This window comes from Erigeron canadensis, chromosome 1 (assembly GCF_010389155.1).
Source record: "Erigeron canadensis isolate Cc75 chromosome 1, C_canadensis_v1, whole genome shotgun sequence".
In the NCBI taxonomy this organism is placed as follows: Eukaryota; Viridiplantae; Streptophyta; class Magnoliopsida; order Asterales; family Asteraceae; genus Erigeron; species Erigeron canadensis.
In genome coordinates this window covers 39,953,063-39,978,122 of record NC_057761.1, presented here as the reverse complement: position 1 = coordinate 39,978,122, position 25,060 = coordinate 39,953,063, and the positions used below count along the sequence as shown (strand labels likewise).

At 33.0% G+C, this 25,060-nt stretch overlaps 3 protein-coding genes across 4 annotated transcripts; 2 read left to right on the top strand and 1 right to left on the bottom strand.

Moving 5' to 3' along the window:
* Positions 1-4,823: 4,823 nt before the first annotated feature.
* On the bottom strand, positions 4,824-8,192 carry LOC122584792 (pentatricopeptide repeat-containing protein At3g29230). Of its 2 annotated transcripts, XM_043756851.1 has the most exons (3): positions 6,580-8,192; positions 6,191-6,266; positions 4,824-4,913 (listed from the first exon to the last, which is right to left on the bottom strand). In XM_043756851.1, exons 1-2 carry the CDS (start codon positions 8,124-8,126, stop codon positions 6,239-6,241), a joined length of 1,575 nt encoding a protein of 524 aa, XP_043612786.1. In that variant the 5' UTR covers positions 8,127-8,192; the 3' UTR covers positions 4,824-4,913; positions 6,191-6,238. The 2 variants fall into 2 exon arrangements, with proteins under 2 accessions (XP_043612786.1, XP_043612787.1); XM_043756852.1 differs by lacking the exon at positions 4,824-4,913 and having other exon boundaries at positions 5,897-6,277.
* A 5,532-nt stretch (positions 8,193-13,724) lies between these two features.
* LOC122610540 (caffeoylshikimate esterase) lies at positions 13,725-16,897 on the top strand. Its single transcript, XM_043783521.1, has 8 exons — positions 13,725-14,113; positions 14,226-14,255; positions 15,149-15,278; positions 15,355-15,501; positions 15,749-15,879; positions 16,012-16,149; positions 16,283-16,381; positions 16,468-16,897. Exons 1-8 carry the CDS (start codon positions 13,844-13,846, stop codon positions 16,684-16,686), a joined length of 1,164 nt encoding a protein of 387 aa, XP_043639456.1. The 5' UTR covers positions 13,725-13,843; the 3' UTR covers positions 16,687-16,897.
* Positions 16,898-19,164: 2,267 nt separating this feature from the next.
* Positions 19,165-22,105, top strand: LOC122578620 (IST1-like protein). The gene is made up of 6 exons (XM_043750619.1): positions 19,165-19,323; positions 20,001-20,133; positions 20,223-20,326; positions 20,467-20,638; positions 20,748-20,888; positions 21,597-22,105. Exons 1-6 carry the CDS (start codon positions 19,274-19,276, stop codon positions 21,924-21,926), a joined length of 930 nt encoding a protein of 309 aa, XP_043606554.1. The 5' UTR covers positions 19,165-19,273; the 3' UTR covers positions 21,927-22,105.
* The last annotated feature ends 2,955 nt before the right edge of the window (positions 22,106-25,060 follow it).

Sequence of the window (25,060 nt, the reverse complement as noted above, 5' to 3'; positions counted from 1 at the left end):
AATTAAACCATAGGCTTCTTTCCAAGAGATACGAGTCTTTGGCAAATAAGCTATCTCATATTGATATACTGTTGTTCTTTTCACAACCTAGGTAAATGAAACACCTTACAATAGAATAGAGCATGAATGATAAAAACGAAAGTTGGTTGCATGTAGTGGCAGCCCTAAGAATTACAATGCCCAGGCCAAATAGTGAAAAAAATGTAATTTTGTTGAATTTAAATGTATAAACAAACGTTTTTATAAATGATAACTAATGTTATAATAATGAAGTATGTACATAATAAAATCATCTTATTAACTAATTAAATAGAATCAAAAACATATTTATCTATACGTATATAACATATTACCTTATTATATATAATATTATTATATTAAAAAATTTCAAATTTTATGCCTCGATTAAAATTATGTCCTGTCCGGAAATCAGGTTTACCCCTTCTTTATGTCTCTCCTGGTTGCATGAATAACCATTACTCTTGAGAAAGGAATCTAGTTGATAAGCATTAATTAAATGATTAGTCAAAATTGGTTGCTAGTTACGTACTTAAGCAGTTAAGGTATTGATAGTTGCAACTTGCAATTGCATATATATATTGTAGGTGTGGCGCTTTCTTCTTTAAATAGGAATACTGCTATTTGAGAACGTCAATTTTAATTTTTAAGACGATAGAAATGAGTTATTCCACCAATAAAAAAAAGCAGAAACTATATCAATGTTATTAAACACACACACACAACACAATACTGAGTCAGATTTACCATAAAGTGTGTATTTGTTATTTTCTTGTTTTCACCATTTGTATTTGTTTATATTATTAGTTCTCAAAATGGTTCTTATGTTTGTTAGGCTGAAAATTTAATATAACTTCCTATCAACTTGAAAAGTATATGTAAATTTTTATTTATTCGCCGTTTGGCTACTACGTTTTCGATTCAAATTAACTAATGCACTTGCACTTATTTTTTTGACTGTACCAACAAATAAGAAATAACAATGAAAGAACGAAACTATATACTTACCTTCGCTAAAGCCAAAAAGTGAACATCCACAATGAGCTAGCTAGCTCGTACGTTGAGCTCTTTTTTTTAAAAGTGAATTTCGCTTAAAACTTCGTGTTGCGATTCGATAACGGGATATCTAACATATGTTGTCTTAACCGGGTCCTCGCTAGAGAGCTCTCTCGAAGTAGAAATGCCTATTTCAAATACCCGATGGGGAGAAAACCCTCTACTAAATCCTCCCAAATGCACGACGATTAATAAGGATAAACTTTTACCTTTCAGACTTGAACCTGAGTATACCTAAGCCAAGTCCTCATAAAGGCACTTGTTATGTCCACCCAAAGCTTTGAACACAAGACCTCTTAAATGGAGAGATGTCATTTCAACCATTGAAGTAATGCTCAAGGACTATCCCGTTGAGCTCTAACCCGAGTTTCACATTGTGCCATACAACTTCCTATCGACCAATATCTGATACACGGATAAACAAACTTGTAGATGTCTAGCCATTTGGATATAGACGACCAAACCTTCTAACTAAGCAATGTAACAATTGACCACAATATAATTCAGAGTCTCAACAGTTATATCGTAAACATGATAAAGAATAGCAGACACACTAATTCTTTTTTTCCATAATTTTTATGATTTCTGAGGAATCGTCTAACATGTATGTTAACCTTTCTTGATGTGAATTTTCTCAGTTTATTTTAGTTATATTTTCTCTATCATAAATTTTATGTATGAGGATTTCCTCAAGTTATTTTCTTAACTTGAGTCAAGTTTGAAAAATCTTGACTCTTGGATTAAAATTAAATACCAAAATTCAATTATCATCTTTAAATCTTGTCAATTAATTGTATCCACTAAATCCAGTAGATACGATTCCTATAACTTTGATAGAGGGAATCTTCATCCAAATTTTACTACTTAAAAGTCAAGGGGTAATAAAGAAAACGTAAACAACTCCATTGCCCTTTGACTTTCGAATACATGGATTGGATATTATCTGTTTGGTAAGAATTAAACTCTGGATACTGACACTCTAGATTTTAATTAAGCTTTGTAATAAAATATTTGTTACATGCTAAAAGTGATCAAGTGTATAACGTTGATTAAAAAAAAAATACCGATGTATCATACTTCAATTTGTCCATCTAAAAGAGGAAATAATATTTTATTGAATCCATGAGATGACTTCTACCTAGAGTCCTAGATGTATAGGAGCTTAAAGTCCAAATCAATTTTATACTATAGTATAGCAGTACACAAACGATAACTTAAGGGTGTGCCTATCCACATACTCATAAATTGATCAAAAACACCCACCATACAAGTATACAACGAATATGAGCAATGATATTTAGAATAAGATATACACATATATCATAAAAGACAATATATCATATTTCAATTATCAATGTATAGATGTTGTATGATAGGTGTTTAGATAGTAAAGGGTTTAGGTATGCATGTATAGTACGATCTAATTTTGGACAATGTAAAGACAATGAAAAACGTTGTTCGGTGTAATTTAAGTTGGGTGAAAAATCTCTCGCATACTTTTTTATAAACCATAAAAATCATGGGGGCTAAACATTTATTCAAAATATTAAAATATCAGTAGGTGGGAGGTTTTTCACCCAAATTAGACACATAACAGTCTCATACTCACTTTTCTCATAATAATTCACATTTGGTGTTGTCATATTCGAGACAATGGATAATCTGATTTTGCTTCTACATTGTACCTACTGAATTGATGATTGTTGTCTTGCAACTTTTTTTGTTTAAGTGATTTTCGAATAGAAATGAACCACTTCATCCTCAATTGGTGAGGTCTTTAACTCAATACCGAACAATCATTTGTCTAAAACGGATCTCGTTATCATGAGCCGAGCAAAGGCGCCTATGGGAAAACCCCATTAGTCCCCTCCTAACAACTAGGGATTAATAGAGTATGAATTTGCACTTGTCAAAATTCGAACCTCCGCTTCATGAGTAAATCTTGTATTGCACTTGATGATGTAATTTATGCTGAATGTTTCCGTTTTTTTGTACTCCATACTCTATACTATAAATCGCATTGACCGGTGATCCCAAGCATCTCGCTAATGAATTTTGGTCAGTTCGGCCCAAGACCTTCATGTTTTTTCCCTTTTTTTTTTTCCTTTTCTTTTTGAACAGCCCAAGACCTTCCGGTGATGAATGATCTAATAAACCTTTCCATAAATAAAACTTAATAAGTCACTATTTAAATGACCATATTTTAGTACCAGGAAACCTGGGGGCTCGTATGTACGTTGACAAGCAGAAACATCGTATGTTTGGCTCATTTCAATATCACTATCACCAACTATGCTACAGCCGATTTTATTAATTCTGGTTGCAAGAAATACTATTACTCGTATTATTTAACATACAATATACAAAAGGATCAGGTTGCTGGGAAGCAACCATATGAAATGGAATATTTTAATGAAATTCAACTTTTTAAGCTCATCAATCCATGAATTGATGGATAGGAATAAGATACTACAATTTGAACTATGTAGTATTTATTAAAAAAAAAAAAAAACATTATGATGACTTGTAGGTTACGGGTGATTGATGTTAACAGTAACAATTTAATTCTGTAAACATTGTATTAGGAAAAGATGGGTAAATAGAAAAGACTTTTTCTTCTTCTCGTGGATGACAAATTCTTTTCTCTTTCTTTTATGACTCGGATATATATGACCCGATCAGGATATCCACCTGACGATTTCCATCCATTTTTTATCACCGCCGAAATTTTTATCTATGTGCAAACATAAAAAGATTCAGGCCACTTTGATGGTGGTTAAAAGAGAGTACGCATAGACATGAAATAAATCCCATATACTAAAAACTAAGGCATGTTACCAACTTGCAAACTTAGAGAGATTTTGGCCACGTTAATAGTGGCTAAAAAAGAGAATACGCACAGACATGAAATAAATCTCAAATACTCGAACTAATTATGTGTTTCTCTGTATAGTGTAGAATATCATCTCAAAAAGAACCCGGCCAGTCCGTCATCTTAAATGAGAGCCCATACGACATTTACAAGACTCGTCAATGAAGCTGCAACATTTTCGACCCAATTCAAACACAAATTACCTAATCATCCTCTGATTTTTCCTTCAACTTCTGCTCAAAAGTCTACCTGGATCTTTAAGGTGTCTCCATTAGCACCTGTTTCAGTGAACTTCCATACTAACAATAACCAGAACATATAGCATCCTTGCGACCTCTATTGAGGACAAAAATGGAACACCTGGTCCTTATTTACATACCAAAGAGCTTAATGCTGGTGTTTCTGTAAGCTTATTTATAGAGCGTATATTTCTTTCCTATATTTTATTTTCAAAAATAGCTTATTCAGTACTTAAAGAGCTTTAGAAAAATAGTTTAAAAGTTTATAAAGGTAAGATAACTGAAAACGTTGAGAAAAACAAATAAGATGTGGGTACAGGACTGCATAAGCCATAAGCTCAAATACGGACATGATGAAGGTCTTATAATTATGAAAAGGGCCGAAACAAACCACCTCTAAATTTGCTGGAACTAAACCACAGAGATTTCTGCAATAAATCATAGCCTTTATGATCACAAAAATGCGGATTATACTGATAGGGATAGTTTTGATTAGGCTAGTTTAACTCCTTTCTAGCCTTAAGCTACCCACAATATTTCATGTATCGCATGATCAAAAGGCGAACCTTGGCTGCTCCAAAACACCTCAAATGCTGCTGATTCATCATCTTCATCCATAGAAGAATTTCTGCCATAATGTTCATGAAATAAGTTTGCATACTGCAACCTTGGCTGCTCCAAAACACCTCAAATGCTGCTGATTCATTTCTCCCCCAGGGCAACGCCATCTATAAATTTCACGTAATATAAGTTTAGCATCTAAAATGAGAAATTTTACCTATCTTAGAATGATACTGCAAGGACTTTAAACCTCACAACCGACCAATAGCGATGTATAGCACCTCTTAAGAAAAAAGCGGATCTATAAAATCAACATACATTGGATCACCTCGTCAAAAAAGGTAGGAGAAGGTCGTATGGATGAAGAAATCTAGATTTAAAACTTTAAAGGAAACCTAACTAAACGGAAACAGATATAATATCAACACTTGTACAATGCAATAAAAAAAAAAAGGACCCTACAGAAAGAAGTTTAAATTCAACTCAAGCTTTCGTTTTATTTGGAAAGGAAGCTTTCAAATAAAAATACCTTTAGCTCTAAAAACAGGAATCCGAGAGACTTCATTGTGTATTCCCTTTTTTGGTTTTTGACATTATTTCATTGTATATATTGAAGTATTAAATATGTACGACACTTTTGAATATACCAGTGCTGTTTACGATCCAGATTGGCACGGTTTTCAGGCTAATTACAAGCCAACCCGGCAACCCTGGTTTCAAAGTAAATCAAACTGGACCGCGCTGTGTGATTTTGTTGGCCTGACCGGGCCAAATCATGCAACTCTGACTTTTTTTCAAATGAAAGTTTTATACAGTTTTTCATATTTTATTATATGACTATTTTATTTCTTTATGTGGCCAAACATTAAACATACATTCTAATTCTAATTTAAGTGCTTGAGTAATCTGAAGATATAGGTACCGATTTGCTTCCATGTGACGAGTAGTCATAACTTTACTTTGCTTAGTAATAATGGGCAGCAAAGTGTCAAACACACATCCTAGACTCGTAACAACACTGTTATCCAAAGATGTTAACCTCCTGAAACTCACTGCATCGATAAAATTGCAACACCTTGTTCCAAACTGAACTTCAAGATCCATAACTAAGCAACTAACCGAACATTTAGAAGCGCTAACCTTTTTATCAACTGAAAATAGTTGAAGGAAAGACCACCATTGATAAATATATAGATTAGTGAGCAGACAATTGCATGTTTCAGATACTCTAGACCTATCAAAAACTTCTACACAGGGGTAAACCGTATTAAATATTGATAAAGATTATGAGATGGTGAATATAAATAACAAGATAGAGAATAGCGCTGGGAGATGATGATAAATTTGATTAACAAGACTCGACAGTAAACAGTAAAAAAAAAAAAAGAAGCTAATTAACAATCCAAAAGAAACCAAATGGACAGGATGTAGAAACCAAACGTACAGGATGTAGAGATTGACGATTGCTGTGTCAACATACAGAAAAGCCACATTAGTAAGCAACCTTGAGCCTCACATCACTGCAAAACAGCTACAGAATCAACTTAAATTTAAAATATACAACAAGAACCAGAAAGATGATGATATGTGAAAGAAAGCACATAAAATCTGTCTCTAAGATTTTGGGTTGCAGCCATTAACCGAAGAAATAAGAGTGGGAACACCCGTTTGGCCATTTGTTCTCTAATGAAACATGTCAAATTTACTGTTCAAAACTTATGTTATTTAAATCAAGAATAATTTAACAACTATTAAAGCTAGAAATTGACCCTATTACAAGCTTTAGGGGAATGAAAGACATAGACTTCCTAATGTATTAGTTCTTGAACATACCCAAAATCTTTTGACACTTTCAGTAGGCTTCTTAATGCAGAATAAATAGCTTCTGTCTTTGAATGCCTCTCATCAAAAGCATAGAACTCAACCACAGCATCATCCACCTCAATGGAGCTGCATCCCGGCAACTTTTTAGCCCCAGTATTCCTCATTGCAACTTTTGAACGAGCAAAATCATCCGGTCTTTTAGCATCACCGTATATATTTGACAACATGACATAATTAGACGGGTTCTCTGGTTCAAGTTCAATCAGTCTTTGAAGACACAATTCAGCTATCTTGACTTTTTTGTATATTCTTGATGCCCCTAATAAGTTAGTCCAAATGACATTATCTGGTTTCATGGGCATTTTCTCAACAAACTCGACCGCTTCTTCTACTAAACCAGCTCGAGATAATAAATCAACTATACAACCATAATGCTCGATCTTAGGCGTAATTAAGTATCCATCTACCATGGAGTTAAAATACTTCAATCCATCTTTCACTAATCCCATATGAGAACAAGCACAAATGACACCTATAAATGTGATGGCGTCTGGTTTCTGTTTGGCGCTCTTCATTTCATGAAAAAGTCTCAATGCATCTGACCCATTACCATGCATTGCTAACGCGTTTATAATTGTGTTCCAAGAAATCAAATCTTTTTCATTCATTTCCGTAAAGACATCCATTGCCTTTGTAATCGCACCACATTTTGCATACATGTCAATTAAACCATTCTGAACATAAGTATTTTGTTTATACCCAATGTTTACAGCATATGCATGGACCCACTTACCCAATTCAAGCATTCCTAGCTTCGAGCAAGCAGACAATACACTCGCAAAAGTTGCATCGTTAGGCTGCACATCAGGATCATTTAGCATCATTTTAAACGTACCAATAACTTCAATAAACCGATTATTATGAGCATACCCATTAATCAATGCATTCCAAGAAAAGAAATTTCTCACGGACATTTCCTTAAACAACTTCTCGCATCCTTCCATATCCTTATTATTCGCATACCCGTTCAATAAAGTATTCCATGACATCAAATCCTTATTAGGCATCACATCAAACAACTTCCTAGCTCCATCCATATCACCACATTCTATATATCCAGTAACCATCGTATTCCACATCACAAGATCACGCTCAGGTGCTAAATCAAACATCTTTCGCGCACAACTTACATCCCCAAACAAAATATACCCACGAATCATCGACGTCCAAGTAACCACATTCTTCAAACCGATTTCACCAAAAACCTTATACCCATAACCAACATTACCCCCACTACAATACATATCAATCAATGTCGTCCCGACAAAAGGGTTCGATAAAAACCCAACTTTAACGACAAAGCAATGTACTTTCTCCCCGTCTTTCAAAGCCGATAACTTCACACAAGATTTCAAAACCATAGGTATAGTAAAGTAAGTAGGCTTCACATTCATACGCACCATATACCCAAACAAAGTCAAAACATCAATGCACATATGGTTATCGATATACCCTTTAAACATGGCGTTCCAAGGAGCGGAATTTGGGTCGGGCATTTTGTCAAACACTTGACGTGCATAAACAATGTTGTTGATTTTAGAACATGCTAACACGAGTTTTGGTGTGATATAATGATTGTGGTGAAGCCCATTTGTGATTATTTGAGATTGGACTTGTTTAATGTGATTTAAAGTGTTACATGATTGTAATAGTGAGATGAATTTTTCTTCAAATATGCGTTTTGGTGGGAAATTTTGGATAATTTTCGCAATTTTGAAAGTGATGGTTTGGTATATATAAATGTAGAGGTTGTGATTTGTGTATGTATTATATGAAATGGTTATATGCAAATGCTGTGTATATTAGCAAGTCTTGTTATTTGACTCTAATTATGATATTGGAGCATGCCGTCACATGATAAATCTTTATATTAAATAAAAGAGGATTGTTGTAACATCATCATTCCATAAATATTGCTTATTTGTCACATCCAAATTATTTCTTAATATTAAGTTTGTTCTTTTTAATTTACTTATAATGTCATTAACACTCTTATTCTTAAAATCTATTGCATTTTTGTTTTTGTTATTTTATAAATAAAGATTTTTCTGAAAAAATATTAGCAAGACCCTAGCTTTTTTGCAGGTTTGGAGATATATATTTTTTAATTTTTTTAGAAAAAAACTCTAATAAATTATACATTGTCTTATAAGTTTCATCGTCTAAATAATTTTATCATAACATATTTTTAATTATTCACATATTATGCGAGTTAATAAACTAATTATAATTTATAAGATATACTATTTTGAGGAGATAAGTGCTCTTAGACTATCGCAACTTCGGTGACAAAAATGTGATTTTATAAAACTTTGATTGATATACCCGGGTTAAACCCGGGTTAATTAGTTAGTATGATATTGCAATATAAAATTTTTTGATCACTTACAAAAAAGAGGATGTCCAAAATTTGGAGTCAACCTTCAAAGCCACACCTCGAAGCCAAAATAAAATAGTGAAATACTTTTTCTGAACAAATGTGCTTTTAAGTAGTTAACTTCCGTAACAGATTTTCATGCTAACAATAAGAATGAATGATAGATTTTCAAAATTCTTAATTTTGTCTCTTTAGCATCTATAATGATTTTTGGTACATATATTCATTGCTTACTAACTTTCCTTCATTGGGTATTTGAAATAGGCATTTCTACTTCGAGGGAGCTCTCTAGCGCGGACCCGGTTAAGACAACGTATGTTAGACCTCTCGATGTTGAATCCCGACACGAAGTTTTCAGCGAAGTTCACATTTAAAAAAAAAAAGTTATGTATTTGTTGTTTAAAAGATAGTTATATATTTTTGGGGCACCGCAATAGTAGCACACATGCATAGCAGCTCGCTGTCGAATCGCGACACGAAGTTTTCAGCGAAATTCACCCTTCAAAAACAAAAGTTATGTATTTGTTGTTTAAAAGATAGTTATATATTTTTCGGACACCGCAATAGTAGCACGCATGCATAGCAGCATAGGCACGGCGGTTAAAAATTAACGATGGTTGGGACCTGGAGATAGCTTCTTTACTTTGGGTAAGAGTAAGGTTATCTACATCTTAATCTCACTTATACACCATCGTAGACAGTGTTGGGACTCATAATTCATATAAAACAGTATGTATTACTACTTACTTCTTTTAATTTGTTTACGATGGTTGATGATTAACCACGATCCGAAATTGTCTATAACCGCCAGTTTCACAGCAATAAGCAAGCTAATTAACAAACAAGTGTGAATTAATACTTCAACAACATGATGGTCCAATCATTAATCCACTTTCATGAAATAGTTTTTGTTTTTGGTTAGGTTTATCATCGTTGTTTGTGTAAATGAACCATCGATAATCTTTAAATAAAACTAGTATGATACCCGCGCGATGCGGTAATGTTTGTGGTGATGGTGTGGTGGTGGGGGACGACTATTGGTGGTAGAGGCGGCGTCGAGTGCTTTAAATAATTGATGTAAAAGTAATTGATGTAACGGGTTAATGGAGGTATTTCAAAAGATAAAGTTTGATAGTTAATATAATAATTAAGAGTATTTTAAACATTTTTACCCATGTAACTTTTAATATGAGAGCTATTCCTTTTATAAAATAGTATAAAGTGGTGCTAGGTATATATAAGATAGGAATGAGAAAGGGTAAGGAAAAAAAATAAATAAGAATACCCCACATTTATATTTGTTAAGTCTGTCAAACAATCTTTATGTTCCTTAGAAAGTAACCAATCATAAATGAAATAAAACTTTTTGGTTCAACATAAAACTTCAATATTTTTTCTTTTGTGATAGATCATAATCTTATAATAACAATTACCTAATCTACTTTTTTTTTTTTAATAAGTATTGAAGATTTAATTCGAAGGAATGATTAATGTTCTTAATTCATTAGCCTAAAAATCTTCTTAATTAATTGGATGGTAACATGTGGAATTTTAAAGGGGAGATTAGAAAAGAGATTAAGTGGAATTCACTTGTCACATTCATAAAGTCTTAAGAGTATCTTTAGGCTAATGTTTAGGAGGATCAATCATTTTCCTTAATTCAGATATTTACACCTATCAAAACATAACGTCACAATATATTAACATGACCTTGTGTTAACAAAACGATGTTTTGTTTTGTTTTGTTTATGTTTTTTCAAAAAAAATTTAAGTTAACTTTAGTTTCTGCATTTTACGAGCTGAATAATTATTGGATGGCAACATATTTTGCAATAGCGCCGAAAGTCGTAAGGATGAACTTCTTTAGGCACAAGCCGATGCATTTTTTTTTTTGTCTCACATAGTTGCACCAAGTTTTTACCATTTAACAGAGGAACTTGAACATAATTTACATGGGGATTAAATTTATTTTTTTTAACACAGAATGTACTTCTATATATTTTGTTTTCCAATTTTTTGAGGGGTACATCGTACATGGTGATATTCATACGGAAGTTTTTTATACTTTTACATAAACTTTAATGTAATTCCTATAATACTTTTACACAGACTTGATACTAAGTAATCACGGAATTCAGGGCTTTAGTCGTTGTTTTGTCGAAAAAACTATGTGAATTGATATAATGTCTTGATAAATCTATGTTGATTATGAAAGAAAGAAGAGGTTTATTGTTATACCTATTTTATCTCTCTCTATATATATATATATCTATACTATCTATATAAACAAACTACCTCATTTCTTATTCAACTCTTTATCTTTGAATTACCTAATATACATTTAAGGGAAATGATCCATACATAACATAATTTTACCATACACAACAATATATGCATTAAAAGGTTGTACTGTACAACTGTCTGATGCATGTATTGTTGTGTATGGCAAAATTGTGTTGTGTAGGGATCACCTCCCTACATTTAAACTACCTCTACACACCTTATCCATGAAATTCCGAGATTAACCTTAATAAAAAAAACTCTACAATTACCTAAAACCCCTATTGTTATAAAATCACCATTAACTCTAAAATTATTGTTGAAGGTATTGCTACGGATAAGAAAAAATTTATAACTCACGAAATTACAAACCAATTATGTCCTTTGTATATTCGTATTAAATTTTAATCTTTGACTATTTATTTTTTTAATTACCTTGGTCTCTTCCCCTACAATTGTAAATGGTTATTTTTCATGATTAGTGTTTGCACTTCATTATTTTTTGCACCTAATCCGCGACTTATTTTTAGAATGATATATACGGTTAGATCCTGCATTGACGCATCTCATGAAAGTAAACTGAACGCTATAAACCCTTACGGTATCTAAAGCGTTATAGACCGTCGCTGCTGCAACGCGCGGGCAACACTCTAGTATATATATATATACTCTGTGTATATATATAATATCTGTATATATGTTAAACATTTTCGTGAAAGAATCCAAAAAGAAAAAGGAAGATGAGGATGGTCTAGACATGGTATACTTGAAGTACTAAATAGAAAACGTTGGCAAACACAACCGAGGGTAGCTTGGTACTTTCATATTCAAATTTGTTGTATGGATCAAAATGATCCGTGTAAAAATCAGCACCCATATAAAATATTTTTACTCTCAAATACTAAATAATTACTAATTACAATTAAAAATTCTGAAGGGCCTTTGGATGTTTCTCCACTACGAGTCTACCACTAGATCACTACCCTTCTAGTTTAACAAAACAATGTCGTTCTATGACTCCCTGTATGTAAACTCGACAATTACATCGAAGGGTGAGCTACTATTACTACTACAGTAGCAAACTTCAAATTTTATAAGTAGTCATGCTTCGAGCACATTTCTTTTTATGTAATAAATTGTACAACTTATATGTTGTTCCGACTTCCGACCATGACTTTTATGTACGTTTTCAATGGTTGACAGTTGAATACTTGAATGGGACATCATGGACCAATATTTGTACATTTCCACTTTCCGGCCGGTGGAGCACTATCAAAGAAAATAATCAAATACTATAATCATTTTAACACCGAAAATACTTGATGTATGTAATATTGTAGAGTTGTGTCAAACCGTGTAAAAGAAATTTTTGCGTCATATCATATATTGAAGGGGAATTAGATGGAATTTATATTTTAGACTATCTATTTTAGAAGAAGAGTGATATTTATACAATAAAATTTAACCATTTTTACAACAAAAGTACAAATTATATTATGCAGTGTACAACTGTATTATGCAGGATTTGTTGTAGATGGTTAAAATGTGTTGTAGCAATATCACTTTCCATTTCATAACCACATGATTATTCATAATACAAAGTTTGTCAAGAGTTGGTTTTCTACACGTTAAATGAATTCATATGCCAAAAAGAAATGCGCAAATAAATTTCTGAAAGTAACGTAAACGCAAAAGCAATCCAAAAGTTGAATCATTTTTATTGATCTTTTTGATTCTTACTAGAATGCAAAAACAAATCGGTCAGCAAAAGTATTTGACTAAATCTATGATTAAAGTGTACAACATTTTATTAAAAAACCACCAAATACATTATCTTCATAATTCAATCATACATAATTATAAAAATAGTTTATAACCAGTAAGTAATATTTTTACATTCATCGTTTTCACAGTTTTAAAAGCTTTCCTTGAAAGAAGAATTTTTTAAAAATCTTTTTCACATGAAATTTCATATTTGTTTCATGACATGTGTTAACAATAGCGTCTAAAACTATAATTCAATCTCAGGTAATCAATCATCTAAAATTTTTAACAATATACTCCTAGTATTGATGAGGTAGGACTATAGTGTTTCCATCCATTTACTTTTTTTTATCAAATAATTTTAAGTAAAAAGTATTTAAGTCAGATATGAGTAACTTAATTAACATATTTATAACTATATCTAAATCTTAATTAGAAGTTAAGTACTTTTAAAATATATCAAGACGTGGAACTGACTAATGACTATGCCATTTTAGCGAACAATATTGTGTTCACAGTTTTTTAAGACTTTCATTAATACAAAAGTAGGAAAAAAGATAGTCTACGCTAAAACATAGAAGAATATGACAATCACGATCACGTTTATTATATGTAAATTAATGTATATATTATACACACATATAGAAAGAAAGAAAGAAAAAAGTTTATATATAAATACACCTGGAAATCTCAAACCAATTCCACCATTAACGATATGCCTTTTTCTTCATCTTGTTCTGCCCCCACTAGTCAACTTTTTTATTTCTTCTTTCAACTTCAACCATCATCATCATGCCTCATTCTCTGATCTCTACTTTCCGGCCACCGTCACACCAGATACTCCGGCGGCAACCCACTTCAACTTTCCGGCCAAAACAACCCCTCCCAACAGATCATTTGAAAAAAATAATAATAAAAATGGGAAAGAAAAAAGATATACAAGGAGTAAGTGATCAAATGAATGCTATTGCTTCACAGAATCTTGATCAAGCACCTTCTCGTAGGAGAGTTCGTTTGGCTTTTTCTCAAGTTCAAGAACAACTTGACCATGTTCTTTTTAAGGTTTGACTTTTTTTTTTTGTCATCTTTTGAGACCCTTTATTTATTTAGTTATTATCATATTTTTTGTTGTGGTGAATTTGGACTAATTGTAAGTTTGTTGAATGATGTGTAGATGGCTCCTACAGATATCAGGACCGAAGAGGTGATAATTTTTTTATTATTTTTATTACTGATTTAAATCTATATAATATATATGTGTGTGTGTATGTATGTATAGATGAATTGTAGACATTAAAGTTGTTATCTTTGTACACAAGAAAAATATGGGCCTTTTTGTAGCTTAGTTGGTAGGTTCTCAGAATAAAGTGCATTTAGAAAGTACTTCACTGTGGAGCTAGAAAATTTTCACCAAGTTGGATTAGTTGGCTAGACCACCAGCTGAGCAGGCCGTTAAGTGAGTTTGATCGGTCCAAGGTGGTCGGATTGGGGTAGTCGAAATTTTCTAAAAAAAAAAAAAAAGAGAAATATAAAGTGAAGGTTGATTTTTAGAACTTTTTAGTAGTTTGAACATACAAAATGTGTTCAAGGAAGTATGCTGGTATCGGTTTGTTTGAATGTTAGTTATAAGTTGCTTCTATCTATCTATTGGGATACAGATTGATGAAGTATTTGAAGACCAAGTGATATAACACTGTAATAAATATGCATTTCTACATGCAAATATGGCTTGCATATACTCGTATCTATTTAGCTATGTGGACATAAGGTTGTGTGGCTATTAAATCTATAGTTTTGGTCAGTTTAACATATATACATTATGTGGGTTTCAAGTTATTTTGTTTTTGTTCTAAACCTAAGTGAGCCTTTTGGCACTATTAGCATGTTCTTCTGGTCAACATTAATCTGAATTTCTACATGTATTTTTCTTCAGACTTTTTATTGTCATCAACTGTAGTTAGTTATATGCACTGATGTTCCATTCAAAACTTGTTTTCCTTTTCTCCAAATCTTATATAAATGCAATCTACAAAATGATTGTCATTAAGCTGATTCCTCCTATGAAATATATATATATATATTTTTTGTAAATTGTAGTGGTTTGAGATGAACTCAAAGGGTCAAGAAATTTTCTGTAAAAGTTGGCTTCCAAGGCCTGGAGTCCGTATAAAAGCCGCTGTATGTTTTGTCCATGGATACGGCGATACTTGCACCTTTTTCTTTGAAGGTTTGTGGCCATACCTTGGCATCTACATTCTAAGATTGATCAAATTATGGTGTTTAAATATAGTACTAAATTTCAGGCATTGCTAAGAGAATTGCTGCGGCGGGTTATGGTGTGTATGCCATTGATCATCCTGGTTTTGGTCTCTCTGAAGGGTTGCATGGCTACGTTCCGAACTTCAATGATATAGTTGACAATGTAATTGAGCAATACACAAAAATCAAAGGTATGGCCGTATGGGTCTTTCTGCTCTATTTGTTCAGGTTTGACTTTTAATGTTCAAACAAGTTATTTTCATCTATACAATGTGATATATAAGTTAGTTTTTCCTTAGATATATAAACTTGTTAGCACATGAAGTCCATGTAAAGTTTTTAGGTTTGACCGTGAAAAAGATAGAATGTACAGATTCTTTTGAACTTTGAATGAGAAAATTAGAAGGTTTGACCCTGTTTAGTTTGACTTTTTTACAGGTAGACCTGAAGTCAGAGGGATGCCTCGGTTTCTACTTGGCCAATCCATGGGAGGTGCGGTTGCACTTAAAGTTCATCTTAAAGAAAAACGAGAATGGGATGGTGTAGTTCTTGTGGCGCCAATGTGCAAAGTAAAACCCTCTCCTTTGATATTGATTACATAACTAATTTGCCCTTCCCATACATAACTTAATTTCAGTGAAGTTTTCTAATGGGATGTCAAGTGTCAACTAATAATGTTTGGCCCTGCAATTTTCTTCTAGATTTCTGAGGAAATGAAGCCGCCAGAACCATTACAGAAGGTTTTAATCTTTTTGTCAAGACTTATGCCAAAAGCAAAGCTTGTACCAACAAAAGATCTAGGCGAGCTCGCTTTTAGGGATGCACAGAAAAGAAAATTGGCAAGTCCTTTTACTATGCAAAATAATTCAATCATGACATCTATAGTTTTTCAAGCATCTGAGTTTTGGTCAAATGTCTAAAATATCTTTTTCTATAACGGTCTAAAATATCATTTGATCATCACAATTTCAGGCAGATTACAATGTCATAAGCTACTCTGATCAGACAAGATTAAAGACTGCTGTTGAACTTCTAAATGCCACAAACGAACTCGAATCACAAGTTGAAATGGTCCGCTTCTTTCTTTGGCTGTGTTTGTGTGTTTCTTTCAGGCTTCTTGTCTGCTAATGATATTATCTTTCTTGAAAAACTTGCAGGTTTCATCACCATTATTGATCCTTCATGGAGCCGCAGACAGAGTAACGGATCCAAGTATCAGCAAGTTTCTGTATGAAAAGGCTGCTAGCCAGGATAAAACTTTGAAGCTTTATGATGGAAGTTATCATTGCATTCTTGAAGGTGAATCTGATGAGAGAATTTTTGAGGTACTTAACGACATTACCACGTGGCTTGATTCTCATTGCGCTGTTAGATAGCGGCTTGTAGCAGTTGTCCAGACTAAAGAAATTCTGTTCAAGTTGCTCTGAATTGACACACTAGACCGGATTCTTTATTCTTTTTGTTACCATTTTTTGGCTATATTTGTTGTAATATGCGTGTTTGTCAACATGTAACATTCTTATATAAAACTCATGGAATTTATCTGGTGTTAAGTGTCTTCACATGAATTTATTGTATTTCTCTTCATTTCCGTGCAAACCGCAGTTTTTTAGTTAAAGATGTACGTAATACAGATGTAACATTCTTGTTTACACCACAAAATATGGTTCGAGGGAAGTTGTAGAATTTGTATTCTTAATCTGACATCTTGGTATAAGAAGTAAATTGATAAATGTAAATGTCAACTTTCTTCATGTAAGCATCAAATTTTTCTTGGATGCTCCAAGTTGCAAATTTTTCATGCATAAGATATATGTATCTAATTATCTAGAGTAAATTACACTTTTCGTCTTTGAAGTTAGCACGTTTTTCACTTTTCGTCCCTTAAGTGAAAAAATTACAATTTTGGCCTTAAAGTTGGCAGATTTTTTCAATCATCGTCCATCGCCACACGTTGTTAAGTTTCATCCGTTAAGTCGGACACGTGCAACACACGTGAGGGACTGAAACTGCAAAAAATGACAAGTTTAGGGACGAAAACTGAAATTTACTTTTCTGTTGTCATCATCTTCATCTTTTCCGGCTGACTTTCATCGGAAAATTCGCCGGAAAACTTAAAATGCCGATATCTCACTCGTTTCTTCGAATTAGACCACGAAACCACCACCAAACTTTTCAAAATTAATTTCCGCACGAATCCTATAACCGAAACGAGATCCAATGAATCGGTTGTCACACCCGAATTCTTTGTACCTCAATCTACTAATCTAACTATTGTAACAACTTAATAACCTTAACGATTGACCAGTAAACTATATCGAAAACCTTACGATGAAACTAACATCTAACTAAATCGCCAAAAATGAAAGGTAACGAATCGCTATGAAACTTAACACAATACTAGATGAATCAATAATAAACTTGTAACAACTTTCAGAATGAGATTTCGACGTAAGGATTTCACGAACAACGAATTTAAAGTTTCTATACAAAATATAGAACAAGAGTTGTAATCAACCAAATGACAAATTGTAAATTGCTTTAAACTTCTATTACATAAACTAAGAATCAGGTGACGATGATCATAATTTTTTATATGAAATATTTGAATTGTAGGGGCTTGTCAGGCCGCCTGGTCCTTTCGTTCCTCTTTGCTTCCTCTTTATATATATTTCTAATTTTTCGATCTTGTATCTTTACCTCATTGACAAAAACCGAACCCACATGAAGGTCTTTCTTCATTTTGTACTTTTTTTTTGTGCAGAGCTTATGGAATAATAAATGAGGCACACCATTAGTGTCTTAGTGAGGAGCACGTACACTTAATCCAACATGGACTTATTTGTGAAAACAGAAATATTGCATTCTTGGAACAAGCTAAGTCGTACAAAAATATTGTTCAAAATTCATGTTATGGGTATTTTGAGTTTTCCGGCAAATGTTGAATCTGAAATTTTTTGGTTAGGATTTGTGCGAAAATTAATTTTGAAAAGTTTGGTGGTGGTTTCGTGGTCTAATTCAAAAAAACGAGTGAGATATCAACATTTTAAGTTTTCGGGTGAAAGTCAGCCGGAGAAGATGAAGACGATGAAAACAGAAAAGTAAATTTCAGTTTTCGTCCCTGAACTTGTCATTTTTTGCAGTTTCAGTCCCTCACGTGTGTTGCACGTGTCCGACTTAACGGCTGAAACTTAACGACGTTTGGCGAGGGACGGTGATTGAAAAAATCTGCCAACTTTAAGGTCAAAATTGTAATTTTTTTCCTTAAGGGACGAAAAGTGAAAAACGTGCCAACTTCAGGGACGAAAAGTGTAATTTACTCAATTATCTATACCTTGATTATACATGGTCAAATAAGTTTCATTTTTTTAATGTAAACTTCATAATTCATAACTTTTTTGTAGTACGTATCTATAAAAGGGTCAGAGTATAAAATCCATATACGATAAAAAAAAATCAGCATTATAAAATAATGTCCGACAATATAAATTCATCACATAAAAAGATTTTTGCTTCATTATCAACAAACGGTCAACACGATAGATCATTGGACATAACATCATGACGACAAATCTTAGTCATACCATACCCAAGTACGGGTTTTAGTGATACGAATGCACACTTGACCAAACTGTCCAACATCATTTTCAGACTAAGCAAGAAAAGCTTAGCCTTGTTAGTCACAGAATCTATCCCCAAAAGTTAAAACCAATCTTTTAACATTCGAGTATTTTAACCGAGCACAATCCAAGAACCAAGTATGTACAAACTACAACTCTAAGTACTGAATTAGTAAGTCATATAGTTAAGGTATCAGTTATGTAAAAAATCCAAACATACATCCAAAATAAACCAAACAGACAAACTATCAAAACGGAGCTGAACTACCATCCTGTTTGCTTAAGATCTGCAACACTTTCGCCACCCACCACCTCCGGAGCCACCGTACATTCGCCGCCATCGATGTCGATCTTGAACCAAATCTTCAATAGAGGCCTAATTGGCCCAAAATGGTAAATTTTAGCTCTCAAAAATTTCAAGATTCTTGCAATTTAAGTTCTTTATTATCATATTACATGAATTCCTGGTTTTATTTTAGCTTCAATTTCTTGTTTCGTACATACCCACAAAAATTAAAGCTAAAAGTTTTGGACTTTTTGTTTCAAATAATATTGTGTGTGTGATCTGAATAAAAACCCGTGGAGGGCCTTTTCTACCTATGGTAGAACATGGAAGCAGCCTCTCTACCTTTGGTAAGGGTAAGGCTGTCTAAATCTCAACCTCCCCCATACACCGTCTAAGACGGTATTGGGACCCAAAACCCGTGGAAGACGGCATTGGGAGTTACTTACTTTTTTTTCTGATCTGAATAAAGTTTTGGCCTATTTGGTGTTATAGTTTGACTTTGACTTTTAAGTGTAAAGATTTTATTGTTGATGTACACAATTGGTAGAGTTTGTGGACTAGTAGTTAAATGTGAACAAGAAAAACCTTATCTATGTACCTGTTTACAATTGATATAGAGTTATACGGATCTAAATATAAACAAGAATGCAATGATATGGGACACTTTAAGTAACATAGTCGGGTAAACGGCCATTTTGACAAAATTTAAATAAATTCAAGCTGTTATATTTGGAGTTTTCTCCCTTCATTTTGAGGATAGTGTTAATTTTGGGTGTTACTATAGTAAAACAAGCCTAACATTGGCGATTTCACGGATTAAGTTGCTTCAAAATAAGAGAGATACGCAGTTGAAGCAAATGCGCAAGGAAATCGCTCAGTTTCTTCAATCTGGGCAAGAGCCTATTGCAAGGATACGAGTGAGGCATTTAAGGTTTATGCGGTTTAGTTGCTCAAGTTTTTGCTTTATAAATTTTGTTGTAAGAAATATGATTTTCGATTGTTTTAGGTAGAGCATATTATAAGAGAACAAAACATATGGGCTGCATATGAGGTCTTGGAGATGTTTTGTGAGTTCGTTCTTGCACGAGTTCCTATTATCGAAAGCCAGAGGTATGGCCATTTGGAAATTATCATAACTGTAATTGGTCATTACTATAACGTATTTTTTTGTTATATGACTGTATGTGTGTCTTTTCTTGTGTATATTTGTATGTATGTGCTAATTACACATTTTTGATTTACGAAAACAGAGAATGTCCATTGGAGTTAAAAGAGGCCGTCGCAAGCATAATCTTTGCTGCTCCCAGATGCTCGGATTTACCTGATTTGTTAACTGTTCGAAATTTGTTTGGCACAAAGTATGGAAAGGAATTCATATCAGCTGCCTCTGAGGCTCGCCCTGATACTGGCGTCAACCGTACAGTTAATCTATAAACTCGAGTTTTTAATTATATATGTACAAAAGTTATTTTCATCCTATATAACTAATATGATTTTATTTTTATATTCATTTTTTTTGTGTGTGCTTCAGATAATTGAGAAACTTTCTGTCTATGCTCCCTCTGGTGAGATGAAGCTAAATACGTTGAAAGAAATTGCACATGAATACAATGTTTTTTGGGATTCTTCTAAAACTGAAGCTGAATTCAAGAAAATGCCCGAGGATCTTCTGGTACTTTCAGCTTTTTTAATCTATTTGATTGTAATCATGTTTCACTTTACATATGTTATCCACCATTTCCGGATGGTTTAAAGAGATGCATTTTGTGGTCAAATATACGTCTTTCTGCCATCAAAAGCAAATCTCAGCGATGGAAACTTGGGAGGGGATAAACGGGTCAATGCTGCTAATTTTTTGGTTTAGGCTGGGTTGGTCTGAACCACCATCTGTCCAAATCTTAATAAATTTTTATTTATCAGTGGCTGTGTCGAATATGGTTACAAAAGTTGGAAAACTCTCTAAAAAATAATGCTATCTTTGTATTAGATGTTTTAAGGAATTGTTTTATGCATTAAAAAGAACAGTTTTGTGTGATTTTAGACCCCTTTGACATGTGTTCCTTTTTTTTACCATTCCTTTATTTCACCCATTCTACTATTCTAGATTAAATGTAGCCCCACAGCGACTCAATCCTGAGCTCATGAGTCGAAATTATGGCTTTGTTGATGTGACATTAAACCAAGGATAAAAGGTGATGAATAGTTATAAATATGAGATATGGTGTATTGACCCAAAAGATATTTTACTTGGGGATAAAATAGAACATTGTTTTCAGGAATACGCGTGTATCAAACTCGATAAATAAAACTACAAAATACTAATAGAAGAAGAATGTGGGTCTTACGTTTGTTCCATAACGGTTGGTTTGGTAACTTGTAGAATGGACCAAAGCAAATATCAACTGTTAGTGCACAAATCCCAGTGAGTCATAAAGAATCTCCCAAAGCTGCACATCACCCACCATCAATTGGCAGCCCACAGGGACCCGTCCAGCCCCTTCAACCTCCCAAGACTACTGCAACCATGAGTCCTACTAAAGCCCTAAAATCATCAGCAGAAAGTCAACAGGGAAAGCCGGTTTCATCAGAGTCACTCGATGTCTTAGAGAGAGCCCGGGCTGCAATGGCTGCTGCAGATCGTGCATCAGTAGCTGCTCGTGCTGCTGCTCAATTGGTTAACTCCAATGTTCAGTTGATGACACTAGAATAGTATATAACCAATTCTACATGAACTTATGATCACAAACTGTGAAATCTCTTTTTTAGTTGTGTGGAGTGCATGTCTTAGGAGGTAGTTTGTGATGAAAAATGCTTGAGCATCCTGAATTTGGTAATATTGTGTAAATTTGACTTGTTTTTACAGATATAGATAATAGTTTTTTGTGTGAAGTGATAATGTTTGAACATCTTGAATCATAAACTTTATGATATAGATTAGATACTTATTTTCACAAGGGAATTCCTTCAAGTTTTTGTTCAGAAGGAAAAGCTGAATTGCATTTTGCTCAAATTTAGGATCACAATCTGTGAGCTATATGACTTCACTTTGGTATGGAGTAAATGTCAAGTTATTTTCTTGTGATAGACTCATAGACATAACATATTATCCTGTATTTCCTAGAATCGTACGAGTATCAACTTACACTTGAATCCTTGATACAATAGATATATGCTACGCTCTCTTTTTAAGAAAAACTCTCTCAAATGAAAATGTCACAAAATCTAGGATTGGGATCCTGAAGTTAAAATTCGAAAGTTGTTAAGTTAGAACCAATTAAAAGACTTCAAACATGTTTAAGAATCCGCCAACAAAAAAAATAACGGACCCATTATTTTGTTATTCTCGATCATAATTCTAACTTGAGAGATATTTCAACTTTAGATTATCTGCATCACATAAAATATAAGCAAGATTGTCTGGATGAGGAATGGACCGGCAAGGGAAATCGTAAGGGCGCGTTTGGATCACAGAATGTTTTGGGAAGGAATGGAATCTTTCAAAGGAATTGGAATTTGAAGGAATGGAATTTGACGGAATGTTTTTGATTTTTTGAAAATTCAAGGGATGGAAGGAATGAAATTCCTTCCTCCATCCCCAAGGAATGGAGATTCCATCAAATGATGGAATGTTTACATTTCTATGGAATGAGATTCCCTCTTCTTTGTGCAACCAAACGCACTAAGGAATGAAATTCAATTCCAATTCCATCAAATTCCATCAGATTCTGTGAACCAAACGCGACCTAAGAGTAGATGGGCCGAACTCAACATGTTGCTGTTCCCGGGTAGGCCTTTCATTGATGGGCTTTCAAATGCATAATCTTCACTTTTTTGAATAAACGAGAGAATTGTACCCGTGCTTTGCGATGGTGATGAAGGTGATGACGGGATAGTGATGTAATGGTGGTGGCGGCAGTGGCGGTGATAGGGTGATCTACCAGACGGGCTCCCCCTTAGCCATACGGGTTCCGCTCTCGGATTTAAATATTCGTTGAAAGTATATCGAATGACCTCTCTAATGAAAGAGCATGATATTTTAAGAACACCCATATAATTTTTATAATTTATCGCTGTACGGTTTTTGAAATAAAATATTTTGAATGAATTAAAGGTATAAAATGATTTATGAATGATAGAAAAAAAAAACTGAGTGGTTGAGTTTTGAGGAGGAAGAAAAAAATATTATAGTTATTTTAGGTAAACATAGAATAGATAGAAGAAACATTATGGGAAAATAAGATTGTACTTAATAAATTAGAATAATTTAGTGCTAAATAATTTAAAATACTGAATGATTTAATAATTCTGAATAAATATAATTTTGAATGATAAAGTATTATTTGATAAAGGTTTTGAATGAACACTCTTGTATTACCCTTTAATAGAATAACATATATAATACAACTTCAAAGACAATATACAAGCATCATAAGATTCAACATGATAATTTACATAAAACCAGTAGCAATCTGCAATAAATAAATAAATAAAAAGTAAAGATATTAAACACATAATTACTTTCCACCAGTAACAATATATATTTATATATCTATATTATAATTATAATTATATTCTATATTATGATATTACAAGAGAAATAAAAAGAATACAAAAATCATTAATGTTTATCGTAGAATTCTTTTAAAACAATACGAGAATTATTAACAGACTTTGTTGGAGGTTTTTTTTTAAAAAAAAAAATCATGCAAGAGGCGTTAGATTGTTTAGAAGGGGAAAAGGGGATGTGAAGAAGGGCATTAAAGACAAATGTGGGTGCCGAATGGTTTGGGATGTATTATAAAGATGAACCATTAAGTATTATTTATTTTTCATTCAGCATCATTATACCATTCAGATATGGAAAACAAATATCAAGGATGCTGACCGAATCATCATTCAACATTGAATGGTTCCATTCAGTACAAATCAAACACACCATAAATATTGAAACTTAAAATTTAAATAAAGGGGTATTTGTTTTATAATATTTTGAATAAATAATGTGTTAAATGAGCTTTCTCATGGGTCAAACACATAGAAATTAGATTTCAATTAATATTTCTTTGATTTTTCGTAAGTACTATATAAATTTTTTATATGATAAATGGGCTTCTTCATGGGTCAAACACATGAAAATTATATGAATTAAATGATGGTTGGAACTTTTCTGTAGACTTGATGAGTTCTGTTGATTTCTTGATATTTATTAATTTAAATGAATCAAATGTCAAAAAATTCTCACCTATTTCTATTTTTTGCTTGACATATTTACACACACTATGTGTGTATGAGATTAACAAGAACATACAATATGTGTGTTTGTTGAATCTTATTGATGAGATGAAAAAAATCAAGAAGTGATATGAAAATTGCGATAATAATCAAACCTCATGGACGATTCTTGCAGGTTTGGGGCTCGGGGAAGAAACAACCAAAATTCTTTCGTCTGCTATGCATGTGACACTATTTCACGGATGGAAAAAAACGCCGTCACCTAAAAGGATGAATAAAGGGAAATGATATATATACGTCCTATATTAGATATCTATATCAATCGTATAATTACAATATAATACAGTGCACATTTAACCGCATGGATGAATCCTGTAACTAATTTATTTTTATTTTTTTGACGGCCGTAAAACTTTTATCTCTTTCAAGGGCTTACAACATATAAAATCAGAACAATCCATCTCTTTCCAGATCGCGGCCACACCTCGATTTACAGATCGAATTATAAAATCACGTTATTATTATTCAATTCACTAATAATAAATAATAATAATGAAGACGGAATCTAAGGTTGATTTATTATCACCAATAAGTTGTTTACCAGACGATCTC

What these genes read in the sequence shown, in the direction of transcription:
- LOC122584792 (XM_043756851.1), bottom strand. Translation starts at nt 8,126, where the DNA reads ATGCCCGACCCAAATTCCGCTCCTTGGAACGCCATGTTTAAAGGGTAT. An exon ending in AAAGTGTCAAAAGATTTTGG is followed by an intron (nt 6,267 to 6,579) that starts GTATGTTCAAGA and finishes GCTGTTTTGCAG; the next exon opens with TGATGTGAGGCTCAAGGTTG.
- LOC122610540 (XM_043783521.1), top strand. Translation starts at nt 13,844, where the DNA reads ATGCCTCATTCTCTGATCTCTACTTTCCGGCCACCGTCACACCAGATA. An exon ending in TTGACCATGTTCTTTTTAAG is followed by an intron (nt 14,114 to 14,225) that starts GTTTGACTTTTT and finishes AATGATGTGTAG; the next exon opens with ATGGCTCCTACAGATATCAG. An exon ending in TTGTGGCGCCAATGTGCAAA is followed by an intron (nt 15,880 to 16,011) that starts GTAAAACCCTCT and finishes ATTTTCTTCTAG; the next exon opens with ATTTCTGAGGAAATGAAGCC.
- LOC122578620 (XM_043750619.1), top strand. Translation starts at nt 19,274, where the DNA reads ATGTCGATCTTGAACCAAATCTTCAATAGAGGCCTAATTGGCCCAAAA. An exon ending in CCTATTATCGAAAGCCAGAG is followed by an intron (nt 20,327 to 20,466) that starts GTATGGCCATTT and finishes TTACGAAAACAG; the next exon opens with AGAATGTCCATTGGAGTTAA. An exon ending in ATACTGGCGTCAACCGTACA is followed by an intron (nt 20,639 to 20,747) that starts GTTAATCTATAA and finishes TGTGTGCTTCAG; the next exon opens with ATAATTGAGAAACTTTCTGT.